This window comes from Lepisma saccharinum, chromosome 3 (genome assembly GCF_977018435.1).
Source record: "Lepisma saccharinum chromosome 3, izLepSacc3.1, whole genome shotgun sequence".
NCBI lineage: Eukaryota > Metazoa > Arthropoda > Insecta > Zygentoma > Lepismatidae > Lepisma > Lepisma saccharinum.
The window spans coordinates 99,710,902-99,721,770 of NC_139231.1; the positions used below are offsets into that span (position 1 = coordinate 99,710,902).

Here is a 10,869-nt window from a genome sequence, read left to right on the forward strand (position 1 = left end):
CCTCCATTTCCAAGAATGTTCTGCACCTGTTCTACTGAATAAGCCATGATGATGGTGACACGTCATCACTGTCACTTTCCTTCCAGAACGTCTCCATTGTTGTGCAGCCCTGTTTCCAGCCATCCACCCAGTTGTACATGGTGTTTTGTGATGGTGCATGTTCTCCAAACACCGCTACCAATCGCCTGTGAATCTCCTGTGGTTACACCCTCCTTCCACAGAAACCATGTCGTCCAGCATGCCCTGCTGATCGCTGTCAATGCAGCACGTACTGACAGCTGTTGGCGTAATGCATTGTGGTCCACAGTTATTATACTCCTCTGTCCTGTGCTGATACCTGGCAACAGACCTATGCACTACCTATCGGTGACCGCTACAACAGACCGTAGATAGTGGGAATTTCGAAAGTGTAAATCAATATGAAACATCCATCGTATGTGTTCACCAAATGGTAAGAGAGCTAGTGGTGTATAAGCAGAGAGTTATGTTTGAGAGGGGTACATGCAGGGTAGATCTAAGACTATCAATTAGTAGTTCAACGGAAAAAAATCATGTAATATTTATACAGTGCATACACAAAAGAATGGTGGTTTCAAAAGTTAATGAGGTTATTTCTCACGTTACAGGGGCACAACATACACAGTCAGCAGCGGAAACTGTCCACATTTCTTATGCGTTAATTACAATCCTTCAATGTGTGCACACTGGGGTAACACGACACACATCCACACGGTCAACAAACTCACTCCAAACTTGGTGTAGCATGTCTGCTGTAATGGCCTGCAGTGCACGTGTCATCCTATCACTGAGTTCATGGATGAACATGGGCAATGGTGATACATAAACACTACCTTAAACAAGCCCCCAAAGAATGAAATCACATGGTGTAAGATCTAGCGAATGTGGTGACCCGGGGAGAAGGTTCTTGTCTCCATTTGCAACAGGTCCGATCCAGCGCTGTGGAAGAACACCATTGAAAAGCACTCATACCTTCCTGTGAAAATTAGGGGAGGGGGGAGCTCTGCCCAGTTGTAGAATGTAATCGTCATAATTGGTATTCAGTCGGGACACCCTGCTTGAAGTCCTTCTAGCCACTGACTTTGAGGGACTTCACTGAAATGCCTCGCACACTCTTTGAATGTTGGCATCAGACACACAAGGTCGACCAGGAGACTTGGCTTTACAAAAGCCTCCAGTTTCCACAAACTCTCGGTAGCACCTGGTTATGTTATTCTCGTGTGGTGCATTTTTTTAAAAATTGTGGTGCACCATAATCACAGATCTGGACACCTCAAAATGGAACACACAGAAACCCTCCTCCTGCTGTGATGCCATCTTGGAAATTGACCCCACTGCCTCCCAGTAAGCATGAGAATCGAACTGTTGGTAGGTAGCGTATAAGAAACTTGGACAGTTTCCGATGCTGATGGTGCATGTTGCACCCGTGTAAGGTGAGAAGTAAATTTCTTATTAACTTTTGAAACCGCACCATTCTTTTGTGTATGCCCTGCATGAGCACAAAAGAAAAAATCAGGGCGCTAAATTTATGAAGTGTTTAAAGTCATATTGAACTCAAGAAGCTGTTTTTCCATCGTAACAAACAGAAAATTTGTTGTACAACAGTTTCAGAGCATGATAACCAGATGTCATCTTCCTCCTCATGAACAAATACTTAGTTGAAGGTTAGCTGTCAGTCAGCCATGGAGAAGTGAACATTGTGACTTGTGTTTTTATTGCCATGATCCAACCTCCTAAAAAGCCATATGATGATATGGAAAGTTTTGAGGAACAATAATAGCAGGTATACAGAGGTTGTTTCCGAATTATGGTGATGATTTCGAACTGCACTTACCTTACGAGAAACCCTGTCGCCACCGTCGAGAGTGCTCTATTTGGTGGCCCTGCATCTTGGCAATTGCCCGACAGTGAAGTTTCCACTGTAAGAGACTGGCAGTCATGTCCAGCCTCAACCACTCCTGGCAGGCTTTCCATAACCCTTCAATGGTGCGGGGTCTCCTGTGAGAGAAGTCTCGTTTCAGTAGGCCGAAGGCGCAAAAGTCAATTGGTGAGGCATCGGGTGCCTTGACTGGAATGTCTGTGAAAGGAATGGCACGGATTCCAGTTTCTTCTGCCATTGATACACCCAGACACGATTCTGGTCCCACCCGTAGAGATGGGGAATGTCATGGCAATAAACACGTGTCAGGACGTTAGCCTGATAATAATCGGAATTAACCTTTGTATTTTTGGCAACAGGATGTATGGTCAGCTTGCCATTGTACGAGTATCCAGCAATGATCATGAAACCTGTGCCAAATCTTTCCTTACATTCAATGAACCATCTTTGAAAGTCCCTCACACCTGTCAATCGATAAAAAATTGCACGTGGCTTGTGACAGTCATCAAGATCAACATATCCCTTGTCCAATGTAACAACGAACTTCCACTTTTCACGTGACAGGTGCCGCTCATACAGCTTTCGACAGTTGGTGCGACGTTCCTGTATGTGTTTTGTGTTTTGGCAAGAGCTTATGAACTTGCCCCTTGCGTCGCTTTTCCATACCTAAATTGCGGTGAATGATGGTGTGCATTGTCTTCAGTGATGTTAGTAGGCGGTTCGCGATACATCTCTGTGGCTGAATTCTCCCCAGCAGCCTAACTTCCCAAATTGTAGCTGGTGTGCGACTAGTGGCAGGCCGGGGTTTGGCCTGTTTCTGCCCCACAGGAATCATCCCATGCTTTGCCTTACCTGCCCCTTTCAACACCCGTGATATGCCATTTTTGGACACAGTGAATCCACGCTCCTTGGAAAGTTTTATAATGGTGCTATAACTAGTTTACATCTGAAAGTGCAGTTATGCAAGGTGTACAATTTCGTCACCATAGATCGGAAACAACCTCTGTGGAATTACTTTTTTTTACATAGTCATCATTAACATTTAATTATGTACAGTGTGTTGCCCATCGTTCATTTTCCATTTAAATTCTTCCTTATCAGTCATATTAAAAATTCCAGTCACCCAAATGCCATTCACACTGAGGAAGAAGAGTAAGCTAGCTTTATCCATACTGTTGCTTAAATCTTTGCATGCATTTCAAAGCAAGAAATATTTGAGTGCATTTAAAATGCCAATGGACTAGATTCTGAAATGTTTCTTGCTGGGATAATAATGGATTTTTCAGACACCTTTTAAAATCATATAATTCTACTTATTAACTATGGAAAGCTGTGTGAGAAATGTTAAATGTTAACATGTTGGCTTTACGATGGTATGACATGGAATAAATAATTAGTCGGTAACGGTTCCAAATGTTTAATTATTTTTTGCAAGTTTTATATGAGTATTTGAAAGTGCTTTAGAATACTAGGCACAAATGTGGAAGTAAGTTCAAAGTTTGGAGAAACTAATTACTTAAAAGCTTCACTAAGGATTATTTAGTAGAGAAATTATTTGAAAAGTAGCTTACGTGAGCATCCATGTTTTCTAGTGAGCAGCCATTCTTGGTTTCCAGTCATCTTGGAGAGACATGAACAAGTAACAGGCTTGATGATGAGCTGTACTACCATGTTGTGTTGTTAGTTCTTATAATTTATTGACACTATATTTAATTAATATCAATTTCCAAAATTGAGATATTTTCCCCCATATTTCTACCTAACAATTCACAATTTTTACCACTTTTTATACTTATATGGGGCATTGCATGTGTGACATTTTAAACACAGAATGCAAGGTTCTAGTTATGAGATTGGATTAAAATATACATAATGAACGGATTTCATAGAATTGTGGAGTACTTTGTGGTCTCCTAACAAATGAAAAAACAACAACTTTGGTATGATGACAGCCTGAATGCAGAAAATGTGTTACGTGTGCGATGCTTTAAAAGTGCAGTAAATTTGACTGAATTTGTCTGAAGCATATAGGCTACAGATGCTAATAATTTTTGTTAGTGAAATATGCAAATTATATGCATTTACAAACATTTAATTAATGCTATTAAAAAGAAATTTCCAGATTATTTAATTTTATTATTTGCAAGGAGTAGGACCACTTTCATGGAATGCCCCCATATAGTGATAAGAGCCCGTTTATGATGGGCCCCAAAGTTTTGAAAAATGAAGAATTGGCGAATTGCACTTCACTAAGTGACTTTCGTTATTTCTAATACTTCACAAAATTAATTTCTTCCAACGTCATGTTTATTTCGCAAGAAAATTAAACTCTTCGAAAAAAAATGTCGTCTATATTATTATTTTATAACTTGAATATTTATATCAGTAGTTTCATCTCAAGAAAGATGATGAATTATAAAATTATAAATGTGGAACCTATTTTATAACTTCTTCCAATACTAGAAACAACACAACTTAACGGCAGTTCCCACGAATCAAAAATATAATTCCTTTATTAAAACAAATCATATGGAGGTAAACTTGTAATAGCTAAATTTAAGGAGTAAACATCCATTCTGAATAAAGGACAACCCCAAAATACCACACATGAATGTAATAATAATATATATTTTTGGGCATTTTAATGTGACCATCCCCCTAAAATATCCCCCTCCCCGATGAACTGGCGTTTGTTTGTTTTCTCCGCAATCACAAGCAGGGGGAGGGATTTTGATGCAGTCTTGCTAGGTGTTCGTTTGTGCAAACGTGTCCCTTTCGTAGGCGAAGTGTGAAAGTTATCACTTCACGAGGAAGTTTCAGTTTATGAAACCAGGGTCAACTGACTACTTTTTCTGTGTACCATTTATAAGTGGTCGTATTTGCAATTTGATTAAGTGCCCGAGCTTCCCATTGGGAATTAAGTTTCATTTTAACTCGGGGTAGATCAGTATAGGATAAACGGAGGGGAGTAGGAAAAAGAGTGTTCTTCACCTTTTTTGCATATTGGTCCACTAAATCCTGATATACGAGGGTCACTATTTATATTTTGAGCCTAACAATGAAAAAACAGGAATTCGGCATTGAAAACTGCTTTATTGTTTTTCGAAGTATTCTCCTTTATGGTCAATACACTTTTGCATTCGTTCGAACCATTTGTCAAAGCAGTTTTTCCAATCTTCTTGAGACACCTGCATAATATGGTTTTTGAACGCATCAACGGCATTTTCCGCCGACGAAAATCGTTGTCCACACAATTTATTCTTGACATTCGGGAACAAGAAGTCATTGGGTGCCAAATCAGGACTGTACGGTGGATGACCCATCAATTCGATTTTTTGACTGTTCATAAAGTCGGTTGTTAGACGAGATGTGTGACAGCTGGCATTGTCTTGATGAAGCATGATCCGACGGCGTTTGTTTTCCGTATTTGACCGAAGACCTCTGGCAAACAAATTGTTGTGTACCATTCAGAGTTGACTGTTCTACATTCCTCTAAAGGCACAGTTGCCACATGACCAGTTTTCCCGAAAAAACAGGCGACCATTTGTTTCGATGTGCTTCGAGCGCGAACAACTTCTGTTGGATTGGGTTCATCTTGAAACACCCATACAGTCGACTGCTGTTTACGTTCCGGCTCATATGCATATATCCATGATTCGTCACCTGTTACAATCTTATATACGTCTTTTGAAGCACCACGATTGTATTTATTGAGCATTTGTTTGCACCAATTGACGCGAGCGTCTCTTTGAGTTTTTGTCAAATTGTGTGGGATCCAACGAGAACATACCTTTCTCACAGCTAAATGATCATGTAATATTTTATATATGCTGGTGGAACTAATGCCTATGGTTGGCTCAATCTCACAGTATGTCACATGACGATCTTGCAGTATTAGGTTTTGCACAGCATCAATGTTTTCTTAAACAACAACTGATTTTGGACGACCTTCGCGAATCTCGTCGGTGAGCGAATGGCGGCCACGATTAAATTCGTTATACCAGCGTTTCACAGTGGCAAAGGATGGGGCTTCATCGCCAAATGTGGAAGTAAGTTGATCGATGCACTCTTGTCTTGATAATCCACGTCGAAAATCGTAAAAAATCATCGCACGAAAATGTTCACGAGTTAATTCCATTTTATTGTTGTCGCGCAATCTCCAAGGCAACATAAACAACACAAATCAAGCTATTGACAAAACATTTGAAGTACGTTATGGTCAATAATGCCAGACGATTCGTGCAAACGTCAAATCACGCCTAACTTCAATCCAAGGCTCAAAATATAAATAGTGGCCCTCGTATTACACTTTCACATATATCATATTGGGATCTTGCATAGTAATATACACTCATTATTTAGAACTGTGATTGCATAGAGTAATATACACTCATTATTTAGAACTGTGATTGCATAGAGTAGTATCCTTCCATTGGTTTAGTGCTGCTTATTCGGCTCTGTAATATGCACATGGTGATCAAATGTGCCAGTCATTCCACTTTGTGGTATGCTTGGGGGTGGAGGACTGAATGAGTACGAGTTAGTAAAAGTAGTCCCATGAGGCACGCTAGTGCTTAGTTTGGGGCACTCCAATAAAAATTGCCAATGTTCTGACATTCTCGTAAAAAGGCTCACAAGAAGTTACTTAATCATGTGTCACATAGCTTCACATGACATTGTTAAATATCACAAAAGCTGCTGATGTATCGGTAAGTTTCATTACATGTATCAATGACAAAAGTGACTGATACAGTAGGAATCATATTGATTGTTCAGAATAAAGTATTCTTTGTGGTTTTTCTCATCCATTTCAGTCTCATCATCACATTTAAGCTAGAGGTAAAAATGTCTCCCAAAATACAATAGTAATGCAAATTTCTTGGCATCAGTAAATATTCCACATTCATCAATCAAAAAGATTAAAGAAAAGATGGAAATGAAAACTACATTTTTTGTAGATTAGGCACACACAGGAGTTGTACTATGTAGAAATTTTCAGCGAAAAATGCTGACTCAACCAGGACTCAAGACGGATTTCTTCAAATTTACAGGAGAAAAGACAAGAAAGTTCTTACGGAATTGCATTCTTGAGGACTTTCTGAAGCCGGGGAAATGGTTTTTTCGAATCGTGCAACTTATTTAGCCTGTAAGGTATTTTTCGTCATTCATGCATCTCCGTTGTACGATAGCTCATGCCGGCATTACCGTCGACTACGTGAATCAAAAGTTCCGTGCGTTCGATTGTGTAACCCCCTGTCAGTGTAGCAACCACGCGGTAGTTTTACAAGATGACGTGTGAGCATTTTTTTTTCCAATTTAAGGTAATATTTTAGTTTACGTCCTTTTCCTAAGGAATACGTGTTTTACGTCCTTTTCCTAAGGAATACGTGTTTTACGTCCTTTTCCTAAGGAATACGTGTCATATATCGTTGGAAAGCTTATTTTATAAGCAATTCAACAACGTAAATCCCAAGGCGAGGAAAAATTTCCTGAATGAGTAAATTGAAAAAAACCGATGTTGTCCGGATATGCGTAATTGAATGTACTGAGGAATTTTTTTAGATGATCAAGTACATATTTAGGGGTGAAATGAGTGCTAATGGAACCTAACCTAACCTTGTAGGCATACCTCGATCCCGTGAATAGATAGTGAGACTATCGTGAACAGAACATGTAAAAAGAAAAAGGTACTTACCCGAAGAGATGCCGGGTGCCGCACCACAATCGCGCACCGCGAACGCAAAGAAGCAATCACCATGCTGATAAGGACGTAAAGTAGAGTCTAGCCTCAATTTTCGCTTAAAAACCTTTTGTGAATAGTTTGTGCAGCATTTATCGGTTCGTAAGTTTGGAAACACTGCACATCAGCTGACGATAGACAATGTGAGTCAAGATTTGCCAGCCGAATTGGCAACGACCAATAAATGATTATAATGTTAAAAATAACGCTTTTTTCATGGAAAAAAAAGTGATCTCCAGCTTGAAAAATGTTCCGGTATGCATATGAGGTAAGTAGAAATTATTTTTATTTGAAAATAAACGAGTTTAATGTGTCTCCGGCTTATACAACTGGTACCCAACATGCCCTTTCTACAAAAAATTCAGATTATTTACTGCTTCTTTTGTGAAAATTGTACAGAGCGGTGGCTCACTCGGTAACGCGTCTGACTACCATGCTCAAGGTCCCGGGTTCGATCCCCGGCCGGTTCAAATCCGGGAACTTTTCTAACGGTGGAAGCGGCCCCGGCGCCCACCCAGCGTCGAATAACGTGGGTACCTGGGGGAAACCCTGGGGGGTAAAGGCGGTCAGGGGCGTGATGCTGATCACATCACCCCCACTCACGACCGGATCAAGAAAGTGTGGGGCGTTACCCCCACACCCTCTATACGCCTTCATGGCGTGGTGCTATGCACAGGGGAACACTTTACTTTGTGAAAATTGATTTTTCCAGCTCACTTGTGTGCTTACCTGAGTTGGTTAGGCAGGTCAGGTTTAACACTCAGCATTATAAATATGCTCCTACATGCTTACAGTGTTACTATTTACATGTTTTAAGTAGGTTTGATTGCTTTAGTATCTCCAATTTCCTTCCTCTCCAGCAGAGGTTGTCCAGAATATTTTTTTTTTTGGGATGCAATTTTGTGTTAGGGGGGAGATTGTGTAAGGGTATATTTGGAGCAAAATGACCATAAATGAGACATTAGAGTATGTGAACTTAACTGTACAAAATATGCTGCACCAAATAAGTAGCAAATGCATATGTATAATTTATGCAAACCCATTGAAAAATTTAGTAGTTTTGCACGAAATATTTGGTATGCTAGGTGACTTTTACAAGGTTTGTACACGAATGACAAAAACATTTCCAAAATGAGTGTGAATTAATGTTTCTTTTAGTTTTTAGAACATGTATACATTGGTCTGAAGTCTTGGAAAGCAGAAATTGTACAAAAAATGTGTTTAAAAAAAAAACAGCAGCAGGTTGTGGAGGTTGTCATTCTCATAAATTTTGGATGGTGAAGTTCTATTTTCAGGTAAAAATTTCTTAATTTCAAGTATGTAAAAAAGATGGAAGTGTGAGAATACTAAGGTAATCAAACAGAACATACCCATGATGAAGTCAGCATGTGTTCTTCTGAAACGTTACAGCAAAAAAATGCATTAATTTGCTTGTAACAACCATAAGTACATATAGGTGGAATAGGACCAAAATCATTTTGCATGCCTCCTTGAATTCACTTCATGTAGAACAGTAGCATACATAACGACAAGATAACAACCAGCAATCAAAGTTGGAGTGACCATGAAAGTGATTTGTAATATCAAATATGTGTTTGTGTACAGAATAGTGGAAACGGTATTACAGGTGAATTTTTGATGATCGCAAACTAACTTTCATGAGAAAATCCATACTTTTAATACAATGATGGGAACATAACAATGTCTACATTACAATCACCAGTGAGATTTGTGCATAGTTGCCACATTTTCAATTAGGTTTATATGGCTAGCATACAGTTTTAAATCTGCACTAATGTCCATCCACCTAACATTTGCAGCATCGTCTCCTGCACAAAGAGGAAAAGCACCAACAGAAGTACCACTTTCATCATGGAAATTCATTGCCACCGTCTCCATCCAAGCATTATCTGTATTCCGGGGATCATCCACATAACCTTTATACACTTCAGTTCCCGAGTCAAAAAATGTATTTATCATCTTTGCAGATTCCTGTTTTTGGCTTTCATCCTTTTCCAATATGTTCAGGGCTTCTTCCATGAACTCTCTCCTTAACGTTGCTGTAACAACTTCACCAGGATCAACCATTCCCCCTGGTATTGCCCACTCTCCTGAATCCTTCCGTTGAATAGCAACAAACTGAAGAATTGGTTGATTTGTCTGGCTATGACGTTCAATTATGTGTCCGTCATTAATTTGTCGCTTCCACCTAGTGACAATTGGATCAGCGGCATGATTTGGTCCCCAGCGACCCAAACAACCTCTTCCCACGATTCCTGTACGTCCTATGGGATTTCTTGGGAAAGAATTCACAATGTCGTAGCTACCCATGTGACTCTTTCGATTTACATTCCCATCAACACTGTTCCATGCCGGAGTAAATTCTGTACTTGAAATATTAGGATCTGCCCATGTTTGCTCCAGGATATAGTCAGCTGTGTAATTGATAGGTTTGTATTCTGGCCATTCAACACTCCATGAAATTTTATCGTCAGGCACTACAAATCGACGAACTTTCTCAAGTGTCCTAGGATAAAACAAGCCTCTACATTTTACGTGTAACATTGTTGCTGTACAAGCGAGACAGTCATAAGTAGCACTTTTAAGAAACAGTGATACAACACAAGAGAAAATGCAATTACCAACGCAACAAGAAATGGTTTCAAAACACAACGTAATCGTGCTGTGACGCGAATTGTTTCTGAAAAAATGACACATAAACAAAACTGGATAACTAATCTTCAGACTTTCTGGCCCCATAAACTATTTATCTAAACTCCTTGAATTATGTATTAAACAAACATAACGTAATACGTAAATGGTTTAATAAAGTGTAGTGGGCTCATCGTAGTTAACAAAGAAATACCATCGAATGCAATTTTAGTGTTTAAATGTACAGTCAACAGCAAAGATAATAGTAGGCAAATTGTACACCTCCATTTTCATTACTTTCTTATTCTACATTATGTGTTGTTTTAAGGAATGAAACTATGTTGGTTCGAAGCAAGAATTGTTCTCTGCTTATTGATGCCATTATTTCAATTCATAGTCATCACATTGTGTAATACAGAACGAATGAAAATGGTGGTGGACAATTCGCCTACTGTTTCTTTCGCCTTTCGGTTTGTTATTAGGGTGTTACGATTTGTCTACGTCGCACACAACAGGCAAAGGGGTGTATCGGTTTCTGTTTCCCACGCAGTCGGGAAATTAGAATTTGGTTATTTTAAAA

The 10,869-nt window shown here is 39.4% G+C and overlaps 1 protein-coding gene across 1 annotated transcript; it reads right to left on the minus strand.

Moving 5' to 3' along the window:
- Positions 1–8,769: 8,769 nt before the first annotated feature.
- On the minus strand, positions 8,770–10,367 carry LOC145985909 (ADP-ribose pyrophosphatase). The gene has a single exon (XM_083120046.1). It carries the CDS (start codon positions 10,353–10,355, stop codon positions 9,354–9,356), a length of 1,002 nt encoding a protein of 333 aa, XP_082976172.1. The 5' UTR covers positions 10,356–10,367; the 3' UTR covers positions 8,770–9,353.
- Between the last annotated feature and the right edge of the window lie 502 nt (positions 10,368–10,869).

Bases quoted from the DNA above. Each gene is read 5' to 3' on its own strand.
- LOC145985909 (XM_083120046.1), bottom strand. From the start codon at position 10,355: ATGTGTCATTTTTTCAGAAACAATTCGCGTCACAGCACGATTACGTTG.